Source organism: Cricetulus griseus (assembly GCF_003668045.3).
Source record: "Cricetulus griseus strain 17A/GY chromosome 1 unlocalized genomic scaffold, alternate assembly CriGri-PICRH-1.0 chr1_1, whole genome shotgun sequence".
Classification (NCBI taxonomy): Eukaryota; Metazoa; Chordata; class Mammalia; order Rodentia; family Cricetidae; genus Cricetulus; species Cricetulus griseus.
The window spans coordinates 13,744,990-13,769,481 of NW_023276807.1; the positions used below are offsets into that span (position 1 = coordinate 13,744,990).

General features: G+C 42.8%; 1 protein-coding gene across 16 annotated transcripts in view; it reads right to left on the bottom strand.

Annotated features, from left to right (window-relative positions):
- Dst (dystonin) overlaps positions 1–24,492 on the bottom strand; it is a 389,777-nt gene that overhangs the window by 63,074 nt on the left and 302,211 nt on the right. For all 16 annotated transcript variants that reach the window (XM_027386908.2, XM_027386906.2, XM_027386911.2 and 13 more), the window contains 5 exons: positions 22,459–22,658; positions 20,625–21,120; positions 17,539–19,010; positions 3,783–3,944; positions 2,334–2,504 (listed from right to left, as the gene is read on the bottom strand). In XM_027386908.2, the coding sequence (XP_027242709.1) occupies positions 2,334–2,504; positions 3,783–3,944; positions 17,539–19,010; positions 20,625–21,120; positions 22,459–22,658 (2,501 nt within the window). The remainder of the gene's footprint in view (positions 1–2,333; positions 2,505–3,782; positions 3,945–17,538; positions 19,011–20,624; positions 21,121–22,458; positions 22,659–24,492) is intronic.

Sequence of the window (24,492 nt, forward strand, 5' to 3'; positions counted from 1 at the left end):
TAGAAGAATACTTTGAGGGCATTAAAGGGAATGCATGCTTCCAAAGGGAAAGGATCACACATGCTCTCGACATGGTTCAGGACATGGTGGAAACAATGTGAAGTGCGTGGTTTAGGTAGCAAGGAGAAGTAACAGGACACTTAAAAAATACATTAACTATGTGTGTGTGCGCACACGTGTGCACCTGTAGAAGCAAGAGGCCAACCTGTGGGAGGCAGCTCTCTATTGCCTACATGTGGATTTTGAGGGCTTCAGGTTGTCGGGCTTGGTGGCAAGCCCTTTACGCACTGAGCCGTCTTGCCAGCCAAAGTGGGTTACTTTTGATAAACTGAAATAGCAAACCCCTTGGCAATTAGAAAGACAAAAGTCAACAAGTGGGTATTATTAACTAAGTATCAGTAATTAACCCTGGGAGAATAACTTAAATTAGTTAATGGTAGCAGTTACATAATTAAAAACCACACAGATAAAATGGATTTCCAGTAGGTTTCCTTAATCCTCTTTTTGTTGTTGTTGTTGTCTGGTACTGGAGCCTGAACTAGTGCCTCCTGCATCCCAGGCAACTGCACTATGATTACATAATACCCCCAAGCCGCTTGTATACTTTTAGTTTACAGACAGGTTCTCAGTGAGCTGCCCACTAGGTTATATTCCTGCAGGCCGAGAACTTGTGACCTCTACCTGCCAAGGGGCTAGGATTACAGGCCTGAGCCATAAGGCCTGGCTTAATTTCTCATATAACTTCCTAATTGGCTGAAGTTTTCAGAGAATTTTTAGAGAGCTAATACAGAACGTAGAATTAAAGGAAGCAGTACAGTGCCAAAAATCCAAGGTCAATGTAAAGGTTTTTAAAAAGTTTAACTTAGCAAATAGTGTATGTATTTATGGGTTACAATGCAATGTTTTAATACATGTATACACTATAGAATGATTTAATAAAACTAACATAGTAATTCCTCTGCTTATAATTTGTGTATGTGTTGATATTTTGAAATATACAATATAAGAGCCAAGTGGTAAGGCACTTTCCTAGCATGCTTGAAGTCCTAGGTTCAATTCTGAGCAACACACACACACACCACACACACACACACACACACACACACACACACACACACACACACAGAGAGAGAGAGAGAGAGAGAGAGAGAGAGAGAGAGAGAGAGAATATGCATTTATTATTATTATGCCTGTTAACTAAATTAAACCAGGGCTAGGAAGATAAATAAGGATTAAAGGGGTTGGGGAGATAGTTCAGTAGGCACACGTGCTTGCACAGGACCCACAGAACAAGCCAGACAGGACTGCATATACCTGCAATCCTAACATTCCCCAGTGGGTGCGTGGAGACAGACAGACAGATTTAAAGAACCCCATGCCAGTCAGCCAGCCAGCCAGGATGAAGTGCAAGCCTCTGGCTCATTGAGAGACCCTGTCTAGAGGAAACAAGGTGAGGGGGGAGAGGGAGACACCTGATGGCCTGCTCTAGCCCCTCCATTCATGACTCACCCGCATACCTCACGCATACTTACACACAGTTTTAATTCAATTTTTATATGCAATGATTAATTAAATTTCAAAACATTAATCTACCCCCCACTTTAAAAGCTAGACAGGAGAAACCTTACTAATACACCATGTGCTGTGCCTTTTGCCCTATGTCATTTCAAATCGAACTGCTAAATCACTGGGAATGTCATCAAGTGCTTCATGTCTGACAGAACCCAGCACTGTACATGGTGTCTCAGGCAGCATCAGAACAGGGCACTGCCAAGCATGTGTGAACCGAGGATTCCCACTGTCAGCGTTCGGCTGAACTTGGAGAACCTGCTAGTATTTAATCTATAGAAGGGCAACTTGTATGGATAAATCTTACTTTGTTAGGGAGTGACGATTATTTCTGTTCAAACGCCACCTGGTCAGGGAAGGGTTTCTTGGCCACCCCATTTAAAAGTTGCTCATAGCATCCCTCTACTCCAGGGCTTCCTGCCTTGACCCCTGGGTCTGTCACTTCTAGATTCCCTCCTCATCCCTGCTTTGAAATCACTCTAGTTTACATACTGTGTTTATTGGCTTTTCACAGCCTTTATTTCCCATTAGACTTTATGTTCAACTAGGAACTCCTGTTGTTTTCATCCAGGGTTGTATTTCCTGCAGCCAGAACAACACCTTGACCAGAGTAGGTGGCAATCGGTAGGTGCTGGCTGAGTAACTGACAATACTGAAACTATCAAGAAAGGGATACCATGACATCCAGTTAGCATAAGTGAGGAAGTACACTTTGTCCTTTTAAAGATTTAATATGAAAGCAAATGAAAACATCATTAATTTACCTTTTGCTCTTGTATCTGGGCCTTCACCACTTTGAACTCAGCTGATGGAGGCTTCTGATTGGCTACAAGCTCCTCAGTGTCTGCCATCCAGCTAAGCAGGGACTCCAGGGCGTCCTGGAACCTCCCACAGTGGAGCAGGGCCTCCTGCAGCTGGGCTGTTCGCTGAGCCACCTGCAAAGTTCCAGTTGTTTCAATGTATTTACTTGTTTCATCCAAAAGAAAGAAAGAAATCTGGCCATTGCATACCACTTTTCACATTTTTTCCTAACTTGGCCACATACTTTACTTTCCCCTCCCCTCCTTCTCCATGTGTGTGCAAGGCCAGAGATGGACTTTGTGTGTGTCTTCTTCTATTACTTCCCACCTTAATTTTGAGACCGTGTCTCACTGAGCCGACAGCTTGCCATTTAGGCGGGATAGGTCAGGATTCTACCTGTCTCCATCTCCCAGTGCTGGGGTTACAGGCCAGTGTCACCTGCTTTTAGGTGGGTGCTGAGGATCCAGACTCAGGCAGGTACTTTATCCACCATCTCTCAGCCTTTTCTTTTCTTTCTTGTGTGTGTGTGCATGTGTGTCCTATGGTGCCTTTCCCTCTAGTCATAACAAGATGCTATTCTTGGACCTTGCCATTGCAGCCATGGCAAGCAGAGAAAAAAAAAAAAAAAAAAAAAAAAAAAAAAAAAAAAAAAAAACAGTGGCAGCCAGGTCTATGATAATGGTAACAGAACTACTGATACTCCCTGGGGAGGTCTGGAGATCCTACTCTGGGATTTCTACTCCATCCCCCAGCTGCAAGTGATCTTCGGTGATGCTAAACTGTATAGAAAGGGAAGGTTAGTGCCACACATGATGGGGTGGGTCTTTGCCGTGACTTAGCTATTTAGGGAGGGCCACCCGTGCTCTAGTAAGTAACCCATCACTTGTGCCCTGTAAAAATTCAGTAAACCCATTGGTCTCAAAACAGTGGACTTCAGTGAAATCCCACTTGGGTCTGTTGTTAGCGTCCATATGGATGAAAGCCTGTTCATGTGCATCTCCCCAAGAGAAGTTAACACAACAGGGAGTTGCACTGCTCCAAGTCGGGGAGTCACAGGAGCAAAGGAGCTGGCACGGCATGAGAGGCAAAGGAGCTTCCGAGGAATGAGGGGCCCTCATGGCATGAGAGGCTTGCACATTCTTTTAACACAGGGCCATCCACCATGGCTGCTGCAGTCATACTTGCTGGGTCTGCAGCCAAGTCTCTGTTAAACTTGAGATAATGGCAAGGAAAGCCCTGTCTCAACCCATGAACTTCACTCATTCATATTCCCTATCTACTGTTATGGGCCAGTTAGTGTGGGCAACATGAAAAGAATAAGCATGCTTGGGCAAGTGTGGGTACTAGTACAGACATGCCTACTAGACATCAAGTGAACCCCTACTAAGGAGTTGAAGGGACCGTGCAATTACCTTTTTATTCAGAGTTTTCCACCGTGCATTGACATCGTCCAGGTCACGCTCCAAACCTTGAGTGCATGTGTTTGCAGCTGCGCTCTGGATGAGGCCTTGGCCTAACCAGTTCACATCTTGCTGCTTCACTTGCAAGGGCTCAATTTCTTCTTTCTGGAACACCTGCAGGTTGGGAGAACAGTTTTGTAAGAACTGTATTATCTAATAATCACCCAACATATAAAGACTGTGTGCTGATTACATAGTAGAAGCTAGCAACTGTCACTGAAGTGAAGGGAACCACTATTACTGAAACATCGTTTACTATTAGTGAGTATAAAATATAAATCTGTGGCACTTAACAGTATATCCTACATACATTTAATATGATCACTTACAAAACCAAAGTAAGTATAATGGGATTTCCTATCTTCATAGTTTAGCTCCATGAAAAAAAAATAAACAAAAAATGCTAAGGAGCAAATGATAAGTCCCCTTTGAGTCAAGGGATTCTCATGGGGGCTCCTAAGGATTGGTGCAATATGGTTGGCTGGCAACTGAAGCTTGAGACTCAAATGACAAGTGAAGACTCACTGGCAAGACAACAAAGTAGGTCAAGAGGCCAAGTACATGCCTTCCCAAAGGGGCCAAATTACAAGAGCAGCCAGTGGAAAAGACAGAAGCATGTGGACTCAGGGCACATGGGAATTCCACAACTACCACAGGGGAAGGTACAGATCCAGCAGAACACCCAAGGTGATATGGTAAGACCCATATGCACTGGGTGTTTCACAGCTGCCAATGGCAGAAGCTGTGGGCCCAGAGAGGAGGCTAGAGCTGTCTTAGGACACTACCTGACCCTAAGAGTAAGGGTTAGAGCCTCTAGCCTTGAATATCAGTTGCCCAGAGGAAAATTACACCTCATGTCTACTATGACACAGTCCTCTCCTGAACACTGTAAACACCCCCAAGGGTACTTGAATTTTAATCATAAAACATGAAAGAAAAACTCAATTTACCTACTAACTTCAGGCACACAGTTCTAGTGCAGAAACAAGAGCAATGTGAAAAACCAGGATACCATGTCTCTTCCCAGGATTGCCAATCCAAATGTAATGGCTTCCAATGGGAACAACTTGGAAGGACCCGAAGTCAAAGAATTTGAATGAATGGTTAAACTATATTCAAACAACTTGAAGAGGAGATGAGTGTACCCCAAAAGTACAAAAACAAATATCTGAATGAAAAAAGGATTTTTCCAAAATGTGAAAAAGGAATCTAACAGAGACACAGAATTGGTGCAGAAATTTCAAATTGAAATGATGCTAGGAAAAACAAAACAAAACAAACCTAAAACCAATAAACAAAATTAATAAAAATCTCAGTGGAAAGTTGTGCCCACGGAATGGAAAATGTGGAAGAAAGAGTAGGAGTTCCTGAGGATAAGGTGGAAGAATTAATCATTCAATAAAAGTCAGTGATTGAACATGAAAAAGGCTGGGGACACCATGAAAAGACCAAATCTTCTAATGATAGTATAGACTGAGGAGACAATCCCTGCGCCAAAGACACAGAAAAGATGATTGAGACAGAAATGACTGGAATGGTAGACCTCTGCACACAGGGCCTGTCCCCCTGGACCTAGACCCACACATCGGCTGTGGTTTCTCTTTGTTCTCTACTGCTGTCAACAGTTTCCTAGTCTTCTCTCCCCTACTGTCCATCCTATCCATCATATGATTCCCCATTTGCTTGTGACTTATAAAGGATGTACTACACTAGATTAAAATACAAATTCATAGAAATGGAAATTATCGTTTTGTGTATAACAACAGTACTATATTCTGGGCCTGTTATGGTACCTAGATAGTAACATGTACTCAATAGTTATTTGCTGAATTGGTATCAACACAGAAAAGATAATATACCTATCTTGGGTGGATGCTATCAACCTCTTTCCAGGTAACAATGAAGGTAATACACCATTTTTTCCCCCACAGGTAATGCAAATACTTATAATGCTGGGTTTGGAGAATGTTATGAGAAAAAAAATCAATTATTTTTAACTTAGTGATGAAAATTTTACAGATATTAAGGAAGGATAACGTTTGAGATTCTGAGTCATTATACTGAAGGATACCATAAAAATAATTAATGGCTGGATAAACAGAACATATAGAAACATAATAAAAGCAGACTATATTAAAAGAGCACTTCAGGAGAAAACTATAGGTGAAGTGTGAAAAGTGACTGTGAAGGACCTAGGGGCTGAGGAGATAACACCCCAGATGCTGTCCCAGTGCTGAGCATGCAGGGTATCTCTATGTTAACTGTAAGAATGAATACATTGGGAAGAGCAAACAAACGAGCCATTGTTTCCTCTGAATGGACCTGGTAACAAAAAGTTCAAGCTGCTTTTTCCACTGGCAGGCAATGCATATAGACATTTCCATGCTGGCTAAGGATTTCTACAGTAGTTACCAACTATAAGAAATTAGCTGTGTGTAATGATGAAGACAGCAGAAGATTCCCCGATCACTGCAGAGAAAAGTGAGCCATTCTCCTGCGTTTCAAAAAGCTGTAACTTCCTAAGCATGTCAACAGAGAGCTGCAACAGGGCAGTGATGAAGGACTTTGGCACTGTGATTCTGTTTCTTTTCTATGGAACTTTCTAAGTTACCACTTCCAGGAGCTAAGTAAGGAGATGTCCAACAATTTACAGAAAACACACACACAGGGTCAAGAAAACTGCTGCACTCTTGTATGTCTTATAAGGTTTCAAAGGAAAACTTTTAGTTTCTCCCTCAGTTTTCAGGACAAAAACCTTACTAATACAATGTTCTAGTAAACTGTCTGCAACCCTGATCTTGGTTATACTAAGGGTTTGTATCAGAGCAGGTCTGCATGAGTCTGTGATCATCTTCCAAAATTCTTCAAAATGACTACACCAAGATCCAAGTCAGGGGAAAAAAAACCCAACTTTACACAACAGCTATGAAATCTTTTATAGGGAAAAGGCATTTTGCTAAACCTTTAAATTAGCAAAGCATTTGCTGCAGGCTCAAAGAAAGGTGTGGACAGAGGGGCACAGATCAAGCAGTACTTCTGATACTTTCTAGATTCCGTATCTCTGAGTGGTAACAAACACCTATAAAGACCTGCCCTCCCCACCCCACCCCCTCAGAGCACACAAACACAGAGAGCCTTAAAATAAAATGAAGTTAACTCCGAGGCAAAGTTTACCAGAAGAGCTGGGGTGAAGCACCAAAATAGCCAACTTAAATCTGAGTGGGAAGAAAAAAATTACAGGCTTGACAGACAACCTTCACTTATCACAAGGCTGCGCCCTTTACTTTCTTAGCTCATCTGCAGTTCTAGAGAGTTAGGGTCTACAGTGCCTGCAAAAACACAGTAGCTTCTCTCCTCTCCCACACAGGGCTCCTGTAAGCTGGGTGGGTGGAGTGCTTTGCAGACCACAACAATGTAATACTGTGTTTGTACCTTTATGACTAAGCCTGTTGATGCTTAATAGATTCAAAACAACTGCCCTTAAATGGCACTGTTTTAAACCACAATTTGTGCAAAAACCTAGAATTAACCTAAATTAACAGTGGGGGAATTCTGAATGAGCTGCAACAGCCACTGTCTGCATCACCACAGGCCCCCGAACATCTGGGAATGATCATTCACCAACAATTCCTAATTAATTTGTTACACCAATGGATTTATCAATTGCTGGCATCTGGCAGGGTGCTAATCAAAGCCCTCAAATGAATGGCTACAGTTGACCATTATTAAAATTATTCCTGACCACTCTGAAACAGAACCACAGGCAGCTGCCACTGCGGTTTTCCAATTCCATTAATTACCTGGACCAACTGGAAGCCATTGCAGACTGTGTCCAATGGTCCTGCCTGGACCCCCTTTTTTCTGGGCCCTGTTTTCTTTTTTACTGGTATGAATTGGAGGGGGCATTCCTTCTGGGTCACCTCCGTCTCCTGGGCAGAAAAGGGGGCCTCTATGTCACCCTTAAATGCCATGTTGCATTCTGCTGAATCGTATTGTGTCAACAGTATCACATTTTCTAACAAACCCGGGCTACCAATATCTACATGCCGCTCTCCTAGGTCTGTGGGAGAGAGCTCTAAACCCCCAGGAGGTTCCTTCCCACACCCCCTACTATGCGCTGTGATTTGGGGCTCCCCTTGTCTGAAAGCTGTCTCCTTTTCTTCAGAGTTGGAAATCCACTTGTTTTCTCCATCTCTTGGCACAACTAATGCACTGCCCTTTGTATCCTCTCTCAGCTGGCTCTGCACACAGCCGTTTTCACCGTGGAGCGCCCTCTGACCATTCACGCATTTGTTCCCCTTGAGTGAAGAAACATGCTGCAGAATCACCTGGAAGTTGTCATCGGGGTGGGCACTTCTGCATGAAAGCAGTGGGATTTTCTGTTCGCTAACGGAATTAGCAAGAAAAAGTGGCCTATATTGCTCTGATATGTGCATATCTTCAGCAGAAGACAGGCTTCTAATCTGTGGCTGGTCTCCACTTAAAATGCCCTGCTTCTCTTCTTTCTCTGCTGGGGGACTACATAAGCCGGAGTCATCCTCTTCTGAAGTTTGAGAATTAGTGCCCCATCTGCACTTGCCCGCCTTGGTAACAACATCTGACACATCAGGAGATTCAACAAAAGAACTTTCACTTTTGTTTGCGTAGTCCATAAAATTGGCTGGAACAAACATCCGCCATGACCTCCTGTGCTCTTTCTTTTCTGCTTGGGACTTGGGTTTGGACAGACCTGTATTTCGAATGATGTCACTATTTAGCTTGAGGGCATCAAAGATCATCTTTTCATCTAGTTTGTTAGCTTCCCGACCTCTCAGCTCAAATATACTTGAAGAGGAAAGGGCACCATTGGAGCACAGTGAACTACCATCCAGCGTCCTGTGACTGTAGGGTAAAGTCCGCTCTGTGAAATGCCTAGAAGACAGGCTACCTTTGGAACCTGAGTCTATCTGTTCATTTAGTCTAACAGTGTCATAGATCGACCGCTGAGGGACGTAACAGTCTTCAATGTTCAGGTCTTCTTCTTCTTCACCCTTCCCTACACATGGAGGATTCTGGCGTAAACAGTCTGGTCTGCTGAGTGGCTTCCCCATTTTGTAGATAGTCAAAACAAATACTGTAGCTTTTGACACCAAAAGGGAGAAATGCAGTAAAACATCTTCCAAGAAGGTCTACTTGTGAATAGAACTATGATGCACCCAGCATAGAGGCATAAATAACAAGGCATAGTGTCTGAGGCGTTTACGGTCATCACCAGTGCATTTGTGTAAATGAAGCTATATCCTTTCACCTAAGAAGTAAAGTGCACCAAGACAGAGAGAGTTTAGCTCCTGCCACCTCAGGCAACTCTATCAGAGTTCCCTTTCACTCCCAAGCCGATGAAAACAAGCACACAGCTAACTGTGACTTAAACACTTTGAACATTCCATTCCGAGTCCATTTCTCATTTTAGTCTAATTTTGCGTGAGGTTTCCAGATTAAAATTTCCAAACGAGCAAGCATTTTAACAGGCTGAACATTAACTTCAGCAGAACTCCGGTTGACTGTAATCCACTTAAAGATGGCTTGCAAAACTCCACGTCCTTTACAGATAAACTTCTGAGACACAGACAAACACAAGAGCCATGTATTGTTCAGATCGGAAGGCACAGAACAGATGCTCGGAGAAAAATAAGTTAAGCTTGATGTTGTAAAAAAGTTAAATTTTTCTTTTAAATGGGAGGGGGAACCATGTGTAAATAAACTCGACCCAAAAGGCAGTTTTTCTTCCCATATTAAGCTTCTTTGAGGTTATCCAGAATTACCCAAAAGGAAAAAAAAGGTCAGGGCAGTAAAATCCAACAACCATTGAACTTTCAAAAAACATGTCCAAGGTTGTCTTTAAAAAAAAAAAAATCCCCCAAGATTTCTTATCTGATATTCCCGAAGACGGCTTCTTCCACCTGAGGAGTCTGCAGCCCGAGCTCCGGGCTTCCTCGGAGGCATAGGCAGTTCGCATCCAGCTGAAGCCCCAGCCGCTGACGGCTGGCAGGGCAGGCTGCGGCCGCTCCCGCCGGGGCTCGGGCTGCGATAGGGCAGCGGGGTCTCGCAACAGCACACCCAGCCCCGGCCGGCGGCATCGATCTGATCCAGTCCAGGGCGCGAGTCCCAGGCGCCCGCCCGCCCGCTCCGCTCGGCTCCGCACTACGCCCTCCCGTGACTTAACTTCGCAGTCATCCTGCCCACTCGCCTTCTTCCCCAGCCCAGAGCGGTTTCAGGGGGAGGAATCTCCAGGCCTAGAGGCGGTAATGCAACAGCTTGGTGACATCAGCACGGAGCAGGCCGGGTTCTGCAGCTGGGAGAGGGCAGCCGGGTTCAGATATCCCGAAACCCCTCCCGGCTTCAAATCCCAGAGGGATCTGCAAGGGCAGAGGCAGAACCTGACACCAGCGGCTCAGGGACAGTCATTCCCACCGCTGGCTCGCTGGACTGTGGGGTGGGGGTAGGGGGAGGCTAGGGAGCGGAATGGGCGGGGCTGGCCAGGTCCCTGTCCTCAGCTGAAACCACGCTCCTGCGGTGACGAATCAGTTACTTAACCGGGACCAACAGTACCACTTTGAAGTGGAGTGTTTTATCATCCTTCTGTAGAGCCCAAGTTCAAAACTCACTGTTCTCTCCACAGTCAGGGACCCCTGCGGACACCGCGCCCCAGCACTGCTGACAGCAATATTTGTAGTTACTAATATCCACACAGACCTCTTGAGATCAATGCAAGGGCCCAGACAAACAGTGAGCCTAGAAACTGACTGGCTATTTAATAAAGTCACATCTACAGATTTTTATCTGTTCAACAAATGTTCTTATAAAAATACTGTTCAGCAAGCCAAACCTTAGCCTTTCTGGCAGAAATGACAAGAATTATTTAATAAATTCTATCCATTCTTGTATGAAATAAGCCACACTGCCAGAAAAATACCTAGCTACAAAGGAAGGCGTTTTCTTTTTTTTTTAAAATCTCATAATCATTCATGAACAAAATGGTGCTGACCCCCAAATGAAGAAGGCAGTTGTGGTATTTCTCTGGTAATTTTACAAAGATGTTGTGGGGGAAACTTCTGTACCTTAGGTACCCCAAAATTATTTTTATAAACCTAGTAGTTGAGTTAAAATATCTTCACAACTAGAACTCACACTGGATTACCAGACGCAGCTCATATGTGGTCATTATTAAGTTGAAAAGTGAATTTATGCAGACAGTCTACAAAAAAATTAGATAGAAGATACCCATCAACACCCCAACACTGATGTCCATTTTCATGGTTCAAATCCAGCACATGTTTCTGTGATGTCCAAGCACAGAGAACAGAGAAATGCATCCACAGCTACCATGCTGGACCACTGGTCTGGCTCCAAGGCTGGGAGTGAGTAGAAACCAAGGGTCTTGTTCTCAAACTCCCACCACCTTAGAAGCATAGAATGCTACCTACCCAAAGAAGTAGTGATAATTTCCATAAACCCTGGGGCAGTACCTTTCTCCAAACACTGTAAGGTCCTTATTAACTTTTCACCAAGAATGGCCCTAACTCAGACAGAGTCACTAGCACAATATTATCCCAGTCTTTGGAAAGGCTGAGAGAAACACAAACTTACGTTTGAGATAGGTAGTGCATTGTAAAAACTTCATGGATAATTCATCACTAAATTCAAGCGTTCAAAGCAAGAACCAGGGGAAATGACGTCACATCACCACTGTCGTTCCCCATCTTATAGAGTAATGGGAAATAAAGACAATAAATGGGCACAGCACAGTTTGGAAGCAGGAAGCACCTTGGGAAAATGTGCATTAGCTGATTATGTGTAAGTGTGAATTCTTATCATCTTAGTGACTTCAGCTTATTGTGCTCTGGTTCAAACTAATGACTGTATTATTTGAGGTAGACTGGGATGTCTAGCAATAATTCACATGTATGTGGTACTTGAGATCACATGGAAAGCTGTATCTAGGTTTAACATAAAGGTCAAAGGCTGGTTTGTCTTTCACTTTATATGTGTGCTGTGTAGCTACTTCAAAAGTGACAGTCCCCACTGCTGATAAAATCAGGATATGTTATGTGGTGTTACAAATCTGATTGTGAATTGTCTTAAAGGGCTTTTCTAGACAGTCAACGCTGGGCTCAGACATAGAGCTCAGTGATGTTCTCAGGATGTAACAAACCCACACTGTGTCTAGAGATGATCTAGCTAAAACTCCCTCATGTAAACTCAGACATGCCTAACATCAATGCTAACTGAACTGTAAGTGAAACAGCACCCTGTCACTTCATACTTCTCAAGTGAAACCCTTTTAAAGGAGAGCTCTTGCAAGTAATCTTATTACCAAGTGCCACAAATCACTTTATGGAAGTCATTAAAGGCTAAATTTTATAAACTTAAAACATGGAAATTTTAGACCTGAGGGGTTCGAGACATTATGTTCATTACATCATTAAGTGGAAAATATGTAAACAAACACTGTATTATCTATGAAAACTGACAAAAATTCTCACTTGGCCCAACAGCTCCTGAAATCTGGATGGGAAACTAAATGAGAAATAGGGGTTTTGTGCGGCAGCTATGGAACAGGTATGAAGAGCAGTGAATTTTGTTTGTTTGTTTGTTTGTTTTGTTTTTCGAGACAGGGTTTCTCTGTGTAGCTTTGGAGCCTATCCTGGCTCTCGCTCTGGAGACCAGGCTGGCCTCGAACTCACAGAGATCTATCTTCCTGCCTCTGCCTCCCCAGTGCTGGGATTAAAGGTATGTGCCACCAACGCCTGGCGAAGAGCAGTGATTTTTATTGTTTCTTTCTAAAGTAGACAAGCCATTAGCTGAAGAAAACCAAGTGCTCTACAGTTTCTAGACGACAACCCGCCACACAAATGGCAGCAGTGCCTGTACACAGTCCTCTGAGCACGCAGTGGCCAGTTATTGCAGTGGAAAGTAGTTCCTGGTTAATAGGAAGCACAAGAGGAGTATGTTCCAAAGCACAAATGCTTGCTGTCTGATCGGATGCAAACTGCACTCGGCCTCTTTAACAGACACTCACGGTCCTTCCCACAACAACCGCAGCACTAGCGGCATGCATCTGTCCCACCTTCAGGGAGGTCTACATATAAAGCTTATTAATTGAAATAAATACAAGAAAATGTCTATTAGCTCATGTTTTTAAAGGCCACTAAGCACGCAAAACCAGCACACACATTAATGACCCCATTCACCTTCCTTCAGAGAGCAAGAGCCAAGCAAAACCTGAAAAAACTTTCCATATCAAAACGGGGATAAAAGAAACAATGTTATCTTGCCATTAAGATGATTACAGACAGACAGAGAGAGAGAGAGAGACAGAGAGAGAGAGAGAGAGAGAGAGAGAGAGAGAGAGAGAGAGAGAATTACAACATGCATGTAGAGGTCAGAGGTCACCTTGTAGGAGTTGGTTCTTCCCTTTTGCCATGTGAAACTCAGGCCTTTACCAGTGCAGTCACCTTGCCAGTCCTCAAGCTCCCTTTGACAGTGCTCCTCGATTTGTGGTGTATGTTTCTTACATATGGAGTAAAGAGGGCAGCCATGTGTTAGGCCCACTGAGGGTGGATCAGAAGAGGGAGCACTGACAACACTTCATTAGCTTAGGTGTGGGGGTGTGATCTCTGAACAGGGACTAGGGGCTTCTGTCTTGCCCACCAGATGTAGTAGTCTTTCATCCTAAACTCCTAAAGGCTACTTTGATGTGGCTAAAGAATGTGACCTTCCTATAAGCCCATTCTTCAAGGTAATTTCCATTGTGAAAATATTTTCACCTTTACAAATACCAAAGGAAGGCACACAGTCTGCTGGCTAGAAACCAGTCCACTAAGACATGTCCCATACCCAAAACCTCTCCTAAACCAGAGTTACCTAACTCCCCTTGCACTGGATAAATTATTTTAATTTTACCTTTAAAAACAGGGTGACATCACAGTAGTTGCTTAGGGATCATTTAACCAGTATTTTAAGAATTCTGTGTGCAAACTTCCTGGTGTCTCTAGTGTCATGGTATTTTGCATTTTATTTATTCAATAGTCAAATACCGCCTGGGTTAGATAATGCCTACACCTGGATCAGTTATTGCATAATAATTGCGCTGTGTCTCTGATTTCAACTTGACTTAAAAATTCTCTGTTCTATGAAATGTTATTTCCATTTTGAAAATAGAATCGCCAGTTCATATCCACTTGTACCAGAGACACTTGTGTGGAAAAAGTGAATTACAAGGGAGGCAACAAGAGTAGCCAGAATGAACAGGAATCGGGGTCTAAGTGTTTTTTGTTTGTTTTGAATCATTTTGCCATGGCATAGAAGGAGGTAAGGGCCCACACTGAGCTAAGATGGGACACTATACATTACTATTGTTTAGTTTCTTTGATCTTCAGTGAAATCAGCAGTTCAGTGTTTATGGTGATAAAAGGATCTGACTGACGGCTAATGACATCACAGGGATCACTGTATACTGTAGCCACTTACATAACTGTTTGATAACAAAAATGTGAATGCTGGGCACTCCGGAGGCAGAGGCAGAGGCAGAGTCGGTAGCTCTCTGTGAGTTGGAGGACAGACTGGTCTACATAATGAATTCCAGGCCAGCCAGGTTGATCCAGTGAGACCTTGTCTCAAATAATAATACCTTGTAAATAATCCCGAGTTAGGGTTCTGCAATCAGGACCGAGGGGCACCCAGGCAGCCCCCTTTTCTCTTTCTGGGAGACACAGAGACACTGACTCTGGTGTTCAGTCCACAGAGTTAAGACACTGTGCAACAGGACTGAATTGCACAGAGGGAAAAGGATACATTGAATTCCCAACAGTGGTAAAAGGACCTCACTCTTCAGACTTTAGTCCAATGACTAGGAAGACAAGTAAGGCCCAAGGATCAAATATATAGTTTAAAAATTAGCATTAACTAAAGAGGCATCAGCCTTTTGTCAAATTGTTTGGTATCTTCTTTTGACTGATAGTTAATCAGAATGTTTGACATTGTTTTTAGTCATTGTAGTTGAATTGATATTTTTTAAAATATAAATAAATTTAGTCTTTTTAAGGAAACAAAGTCAAAATTAACAACAATTTCTTCAGTTCTATTTGGGGGAAGGGGGCCGGGAGATCTGTACTTAGGTCTACATTATTACATGGGTGAATGTCAATCTCCCCACTGGCAAGTCATGTGGTAATTAATGACCACTAAGTTTCAGTCCTGCTCTCAAGCAGTTCGCTGTGTACTGGGAAAAACCATCACAGGATTTTATCCATGACATTAGAGTAAAGGAAAGCCACTTGGTGGATTAATGTCAAACTGGATTATATTTGAAAGCTCATAATGAAAACAGGCACAGCCCTTCAGTGCTTTTTTGTTTCATTCTTAGAAATTATAATGACTGGCTTTTCACGCAATGCAAACTATTTCATTTAATTTGTTTTAAAAGTTTCAAAAAATATATTGAAAAATAATGTCACAAAAGACTTGAGACCCAACGGAAACTAAATTAAGATCTGCATCGCAAACAAGATCCTTTGTCGCTTTAACGGAGAAGGAGACTAGCACTAAGGTGACGAGCTGTCTGGTTCCACCTCACCAGCAGCACACTCACTGGGATGCTCATTATCTCAACCCTCACAGCATGTACACCACACCAGCTTCTGCAGCTTCACACACACTGAGCTCGAGGTGCTCCTGGCAGCCACTTTTACAAAACACTGGTCTTAAGTGGGTGCTCCTGATGTTTTGCACCAAAATGAACGGCAACAGTGGCTTGTTACTTAAGTCTGTAACTTAGGCTACAGCAAAGCTGATATGAAAACCTCCCAAAGGAAACATCAGGTCTGAAACACGAAGAATACACCTGACATAAGGCATTGTGTGATTTTCATCAAAATACCGGGGCTGTGTGACATCATCACCAGTGTGATCCTGTGCAGGTCACCAACATCCACTGGGCTGCACAATAATTAGGGATAAGCATGGCTGATACTGTAAAGCATTGGCCACAGACTGAACCCAAGGTACATGCCTGCTACTTGCTGTCATTATTACTTCTGGGGGTTACACACAAACAAATGACATGTATGTTTGTGTCTCTTCAGTCCCTAGAATCACAGATTTTCTAAACCCAGAATGGACTGTGCTCCCAAAAGTATGTAATAAACTGTAGAATATCCCTTTACACTGTGTGAATACATGTCACTATGGTTGGTTTCATAAAGAAGCTGACTGGCCACAGGTGAACAGAATAAGGTTAGGCGGGAGAGTCAGACTAAGAAAATGCTGGGAGGAAAAAAGGGCGGAGTTAGAGACGCCAGCAGACTCAGAGAGAAGCAAGATGGACATGCCGTACTGAGAAAAGGCACCAAACCATGTATCAAAGTGTAGATAAAAAAATATGGGTTAATTTAAATGTAAGAGCTAGTAACAAGCCTGAGCTATTGGCTGAGTATTTGTAATTAATATAAGCCTCAATGTGTTTATTTGGGAGCTGCTGGCAAGATAAAAACTTCGGCCAACAATAAACAGCAAGCAGTGGTTATAGATATTCCAAGTTAGCTTTCAGAGTTCACTCACGTAAGCCCCATTACTTAAAGACCAGCAAAGGAAACGGTAGATCAAATGTAACAACAACTAACAAGTTTGGAAGCCCATTTAAATTCTATCCTTTCCAGGGGAGAGCTGAACCTGAATATTGAACATGAGGTCTGTCACATGCTCTACACTGAGAGCCCAGCCTATAGTTTTACATTATCTTGGTTCTGTTTGGTCTTCCCTTATCTTGTATGGGTTAATGGTGCAAAATCCCTCTACTAGTCTTTGACAGAAAGTGAAACACACCTACCTCATAAACAGAACTTCAAAAGGTTTGTGGCACACATACAGCAAATGCTTGATAGTCTGTTGAGGATGCTTGCCATCCCTCTTCCCACGAGTGAACCTATCTTTGAACCCTGCAATGATAAGCTTCTGCTTTCATTGTCATAAATGGGCCCAAGCCCAAAGACACTGAAACAGTGTTTTAATGTAGTGTTCTATTAATTATCAATGAGGCTATCAAGTGGCAGAATCGACTTTGTCCAATCAAAAAAATTTACTTCTTATCGCATCAGCCAAGAGCTGAAGATCTGTATAAAACTAGGCTTGCAACATGAAATATCACACTGCCTTTAAAAAATATAAACTTCTACAAGAAAAAAAAGTACAGAGAAGAAATTCAATTAAGAGGGATGAGAATACTCATTTAAAAAGAGAAGGAACAGGAAAAGACTATAATTATAAGTTATAATTTATCACTAAAGAAAATGCTGGGAGACAAACATCTGAAGCTTAGTTCAAAACATAGCTCTGATCACTACAGATGTCAGCAATAAATGGCAAGAGAATGACTCCACTGAAGTTAGGTCGAGGCTTGCCTGGAACTTGCTCAAGTTCTCTTTGACTTAGTGATATCATCTAGGCCTTTGGATTACCCTGCAATATCTGAATCTTACAACCATATATAATGAGTATTCAGGCTTCCGTGCTTTATGTCAGTCACTCTAGGAGGTTAACAAAAACCTCCCAACAACAACAACAACAACAACAACAACAACAACAACAACAACCCAGAAAATTGCCTTTCCGTACTAGTTAGAAACTTCTTTTAATAATAAAAACATTCAGGAAAAAATATAGGATCCCCTACCTTAAATACATCAAGCTGCTGGTTTATTGTCTCTGTTTCTGTCCCCACTGGACCTTGTGACTCTTCGTGTTCTTCAGCCTTCTGGAGGAGAGTCGAGAACTCTCCCAGTTTGCGGTAGAACTCTTCAAGCCTCTCAGTGGCACCTTCCACCTGCTCTTCTCTGGCTTTTGCTCGGTCTAGCAACTTGTTGCACTGTTTGCTCAAGGCTTCTAAGTCTCTTTTGATTCCAACAAGGTCAGGAGAGGTTTCTTCTGTGGCTAGCATCATCTTGCAGGTTTTATTTGCATTGTCATTGCTTGCTATGAGGGCTTCCAGTTTCTTCAGAAAGTTCTGTATAGATGCCTTTTGCTTTTGCAGTGTTTCTACATCTCTTCCCACGGGAGCCATGCTATCCAGCTCATCATCAAACTCTGTAAACTGAGAAAACATCTCCCGGATGGTATTCTGGAAGTGTCCAATACCCTGCAGCTTGGTTTCTAGGAAAGAACACTTTTCATCAACTTGTTGGCTTAGTGTTTTATGCTCTTCAGCTAATGTTTCTGCTTGCAACAAAACATCAGAGCTTCCCTTTGAGTCTGCTGCTTCTATCACGAGGTCCTGGGTGAGCCTTTTTGCCAAGTCCACCTGATGCTTCAGGGTCTGGAGTGACTTCTGTTGAGCCTGTAGCATGGTCAGGTGCTTGTTACTGTATGCCTGGGGTCCTAGGGAGTGAAAGACATCCAGCTGTTCTTTTGCACCCAGGAGCTGCCTTTTGGCTTCTTTGGAGACTTCCTGGAACTCTTTAAACTTCTGGGCCATGTTCTCCAGGGAGACTTTCTTACTTTGAAGCTGTTCGCTGACCCTGTCTACCTTCTGGATCAATGCCTTATTTTCATCTGTAACTACTTCTTTATCCACCTCACAGACACTTAGTAGGCTATTGGCTGTGTTGTTCAGTAATTCCACCATACCAAAGTGGTGGTCCATTTCCTTCTGTAAGGACTTTAACTCAGCAAGGGAATTCTCCGTCTCAGTGAGATCCAAGCAGAACTTGACATTGTCCAGATTCTGCTGGCATTTGTCTATCCATGGCTGCAGAGTTTCTACTTGCTCTCTGTACTTGAGGGCTTTCTCCAGCGAGTCTTTCAATTTGTCTTCCCTTTCACTCACCTGCTTTCTAAACCGGTCCCAGTTGGTTTTCATCGTGTTAAGCTGTAACTGTAAGGCTGCCTTCTCCGCCCCCTGAGTTTTTAATAACAGGTTTTCACCTTCTGCAATGGTTTTTTCGTAAATGTTAGACTGCTCGGTGAAAGTTTTGCTGAAGTCTTTCTGAGCTTTAAGTAAAGACTCCAAGACATCAAATCTGGCTGATATTGGGGGAGCGTTTCTTTGTTCTTCCTTCTTTGTGTCAAGCCAAGCCTGAAAATGCTTAGACATTTGCTGAAACTGGTGAGAGCTTGCACAGGCTGACTGAAGGTGCTGAACATGATTCTCTGAAAGGGAAGCCACAAATGTATTATTTTACATGAAGATCTTGACATTATCTCTAAAAAGCCACCAAAAATCTCCAAGTGGTGGTATGCGATTATCCTCAAGCAGACTTCTAGCACTGACTCAAAGTGAACCTGAGCTACTGATAGAGGGGGGAAAAAGGAGAGACAAATATAATAGGAGGCAGTTGGGGCAAGAAGGCAGCTATGAGTGGAAATCAAAAGCCATGGAAATAGATAAAAATGAAGGTACAATGTGTAGACATGACATACTAGGCCTGCTCTTAGAATGTCTTCTCCATGCCAGCATGACAAATCGACAATGGCACAGTTCTGGATTGCCTTAATCACTCACTTCATTTTTAAATTTTATTTAATACATTCTTTTCCCCATAAATATATTTGGATTATATGTTCCCCTTCCCTAACTTCTCCCAGATCCTCCCCACCTCTCTACCCACACAGCTTCTTCTTATGCTCTCTAAAATAATAATAGTAATAATAATCATCATCATCACCAAAATAAAGAAACCAGGAAAAAAGAAATTCAGTAAGACAAAAAAGTATCAACACACAACACACAACACACACACACACACACACACACACACACACACACACACACACACACACACACACAAATCCATGGAATCTGGTTTTTATAGACCAACTACACCCAGACATGGGTCCTGCCCTTAAATGTGTTTCATTTACCTAGTAAACACTCCATGGTAGAAAATGTATCAATTGCAAATGGATTCTTGATTAGGGGAGCACTGTGTGTCTACTTCCCCTTCTAAGTGCTGGGATTTTGTCTGGTTAGAAGCTGTGCAAGTCCTGTGTGTGCTGTCGATAACCCATATCAAATACAACTTTTCCCGAATTTCTCTGACTTTTCTATATTCTCAGGGTTTAAATTTGCCAGGTACTTCCAGTTCTGAGATCAAGCCAGGACAACAACACATGCAGATCCTATATACTATACTAGGCTGTCTCTGTGTGAAAGAAGTCTGAAAATGGTTGCTATAATCAATACAAAAATCTAAACAATTTAAAAAACAAATCAGATACAACTAGAGGCAAGGCCTAGAAGCTAGTGGACTTCCGGAATTGAACAGAGCAGTGAAGCATGCCCTTATTTTGCAACACTCTTCATTCACTACATTGCATGTAGGAAGTATCAGCAAGTTTGTCACAGAATTATTGCTACAGGTGAGTGAGGAAAACAGAGAAACCCACACATTTCTCTAGAAAAGCTTTCTGTGACAGAATCATGCCAAGCAATAATAGATGAGAAAAGGACACAAAGCCTTTCAGAAAACTATTCACCACTGGCTTTTCTGATAAAATAAGGCAAGGTAACACAGCTAAAATGTCTATGTGTTTAGAAGACCAACTTGGAATACTCAGAGTTATTAAAGCATTTTCAGTGTGTGGACTGTGTGCAGAACATCTCCCTCTGATCCATGTAGAATTTCCATAGAACTCTTTCCATGCACCTGTGCCCAGGGGAGCAGGGTCCTTTCCCAGTCACGAATTATCACCAAGAGCTTGGGGAAAGCAATACAGGGTATCAGTTTCTGACCAGGAAACAGGTATATACAAAGAGAGACAAACCTGTTTTTTGTTCAATATCCTTAAATGACTTTAGGATGCCCTCCAGTTGCCTACTCAGTTCTGCTTTCAAGTAGCCTTCTTTGACCAGTGCTGACAGGTCCTCACAGAGTGCCTGGGCTGCCCTGATTTGTGGGGTTTGCTGCTCAATTTCCTGTTTTAGTTTCTGGGCCGATTCCAGCTGCTGGTTCACAGCGTCAGGTAGTGTGCCAGTGGTGAGACTGCTGCTGAGCCTGTCATCCAGCTCACTCAGGGTACCTGACAGACTTCTCAGGAGGCCCTGATACTGTGTGCTTTTGACAATAGCCTGGTCAATCCAGTCACATCTGTCCCTCAGTTGTCCCGTCAAGTTTTCCCACTTCTGGGTCACAGCTACCAGTTGCTCATTCACAGTCCTGTGTAAAGAAGGATCTTCCCCGGGTCTGCTCAGGATGCCCCAGCCAGCTGCTGTGAGCTGTTCATATTGATGTTTCCGAGTGTCGAATTCTTGAAGCAGAATCTAGGTTAACCATACAAAATAAAAAGAGGATTGAATAGTTAATTATAGAAAATACAGTATCCAAATAGACAGAAATGGTCCTAACTTCTCTAGCTTGTTTTGAATTTTGTCCTAATGTTTGAGGACAGTGCGATTACCTGAAACTAATTTAAAGAGCCACGGTGCTTCACAGTTAACAATTTGTTTAAAGTAAGGGTAAGAAGAATGATGTAAACTGTAGCATGGGCAAATGAACAAATGCTTATTCACACTTTCCAGAAACACACAAGACACTGCGACTGAATTCACATCACCAATGCCACGTTTATCTTGCCTGAATTATACTTTTTCCTTTGCTAGCTTAATACTTCTTGGCATTCTACATTGAAGAAAATGCAGGGGTAACTCTTAATTATGCACAAGTGCCCTTGGCTTATAGAAGCTGTTTTTAATAGTGGACTTACTGACATTACAATCTTTATCATCAAAGTTTTAGAGATAAAATCATATTGCTCGGAACGCAGAGGCTCATCATGACTGCCATTAGAAATGACCACAAAATGCCTTCTTCGGGGTATACCTAATCTTTTATTTGGTATTTTTATGTTTATTTATCTATTCTTTTCAGACTATTAAGACAAGCAAATATTTCTCCAGATATTTCCTTGTTAGTTTTTGTCTTCATTCTCTTTGTAGTATGAACAGATATGAACCAGAACACATAACTCTAACCCTCAAGACTTGGTGACACTTTTGGCTTAAAGGAACTCCTCCTCCCTGCTCTGAGGCTACTGCTCATACCTACAGGCACACACCTGGAACCAGAAAGACCTTGTGCTCTTCCATCTGACATAAACGCCACAAATTCTTTCCCTTGTGGGCTTATCTGTAAATGACCGAGACTCATCTAATTTACTTAGGTTCTGAGGTTCCCTGTGCCCCCTCAGTCTTTGTCCTTGTCCCCACTTTGCTGTGTCTTCTGCTCAGGGCCTTGGTGTATGAGTTTACAAATTTCCATCAAAATGAATGAGGCCTCAGAGGATAATTTATAAACAATACAAAGTATCTATCAGCATCACCATTACTTAGGCAATCACATCCACCCTTCAGAGACTCCTGAGGTTTAGTGGGCCTGTAACTACACTATGACCAAACAATGGGCAGAGGATTTGCCCCACATGCTGACTCATGGAGAATCCTGTGGCTCTTTCCTAGCTGTAGTTCTCTAAGACTCTTGCTTTAGACAACATGTCCCACAGCAGGAAGGTATACACTGGCCACCCTAATGTATTTACACTGAATACATTTGCCTTGCCAAGTCAAGGGCTGCATCACAGCTGGTTCTCAGATAACACTCACCTGCACCTGCTGCCGCTGTGTGTTCAACATATTTGGGTCAATAGATAAGGGCCCAAGAACACTGACCATCAATTCTTTCTCCACAAGCCACTGTTTTAACTGGGCTTCCGTGGTCTGGAACTGGGTTAGGTTATTGGAGGATTCTTCTAGCTTTTGTTGCCTATCAACTGTTAGCTGGTTAAGCTCTTTCCACTTAGTATCTGGAAGAAAAAGGATGAAACTGGCATTTGGTTTTTGCACATTTACTATCACCACTGGAAAACTGTAATCATGTGATTCAATTGGTATATAATAGATGCCCCACCTCCCCCGTTCTGGTGTTAGGATTTAGACCCAGGGCCTTAATATTAGGCCAGTATACTACCAGTAAACTACAGCTCCAGTCCTTGTTGACACCTTGTAACTCTCATTCACATTAGTTCTAACTTAAAAGAAGGAAATTGTAAAATGACACAGATATAACCTATGATATCAGGAACTTGCCATTTCTAAAGTGCTGGCCACTCTGAGACCAAGTCTGGAGAAATCAGTCATAACCACCTGTATAGTTTGTATCTTGAGACTCAGGACTGACAGCCCCTGCTGAGAGCACACAGATCTCAATAGGGTTGGGCTGGAGGAGATGTGGGAGAGCAACCATGGAGTCCAAAACTATAAAAGTTAAATACCTCCTCTCTACAGGGGCTTTTTCTCTGAAGCCTTGCTTCCCCTTCACGCTGTACACAGCAGCTCCCAGAATGCCTATAATGTTCTCTCTCACCTCAAGGCTCTGCCATGTTATGTGGGCTATTCCCATCAGTTATGATGTACAGGTAGGTCCCTCTAATACTCTCCCTCTAACCTCAAGGCCTGATCATGGTCTCCATGGTTCTGAGACTCTCTTTCTAATAATGCTCATTCTAAATGACAACAGGTCTCAGCTTCCTTCTCCAAAAACCAACCACGTCTGCTGTTTCATTCTTTGCTCTAACATTATGGCTCTAGTGATTGTGCATTAACTTGAGTATAAATAAAATAAACTTGAACCTATTTTAGAAGGTAAAAATATTAAAATTCCTCAAAAACAATCAAACTCCTGTGATCTCTCATTCTTTCTAAAAGTCCTATACAGTCAATAAAGTGTGTGTGTGTGTGTGTGTGTGTGTGTGTGTGTGTGTGTGTGTGTGTGTGTGTGTTTACTGTGTACTGAATCTAGGGCTCGGTGAATACAAGGCAAGTTCTCTATTACTGAGCCACACCACAACCCTGAATCTTAAAAACAAAAAGTTCCTGAAGTATTTCTAGGCAAATGACTCCCAGACTTGAACATTTACCCTCAAGCATTCTATTAAATTCACTCGGTATCAGCTAACTGCTGCAAAGGTACAGTAGGAAATCCCAGCAGTCCCGTGATAGGGCAGTCTAACCTCATGACTGTGGCATGACACTGACTCCTAAGAAGTCCACACTGGACAACAGGACAATGAAGCGTCAAAGAAAAATCACACAGAAAGAAACCTCAGCACGATCTGTATTGTACTGCATTTACAGCTGTCATAGGGACCATTAATCATTTTCTTCTAAAAACTGATTCTTGTTCCTGTTTTGTATTTATTTCAAAGGCTACCATCCTCTCTTCCTTTTCACTGAGATGCAGTAGTTCAGAATGATTTTTTAAAACATTTTTAAGTATGTGCCTGTCTATCTGTGTGGTGGTGGTGGTGTGGGTGGAACGTGGATGCCAGTGCAGGTGCCCTCTGAAGCCAGAAGTGCTGGATCCCCGGGAGCTGGAGTTGGAGGTGGTTGGAGCTGCCCAGTGTGGGTGCTAAGAACTGAGCTCAGGTCCTCTGCAACAGCAGCATGTGCTCTTCACCACTAATGCCCCACAGTGACTTCTGATGCCCTCTGACCTCTCCTATGCCATCACAGCCCCAAGACCTTTGTGGATATGCTCAAGGCTGTCCTCTACTGTGATCTACACCATACTTCTAGACCACAGTGCTTCCCAAACCCAGCTGCTACAGAAGCACCCGGAGGGACTGTGAACACACAGGA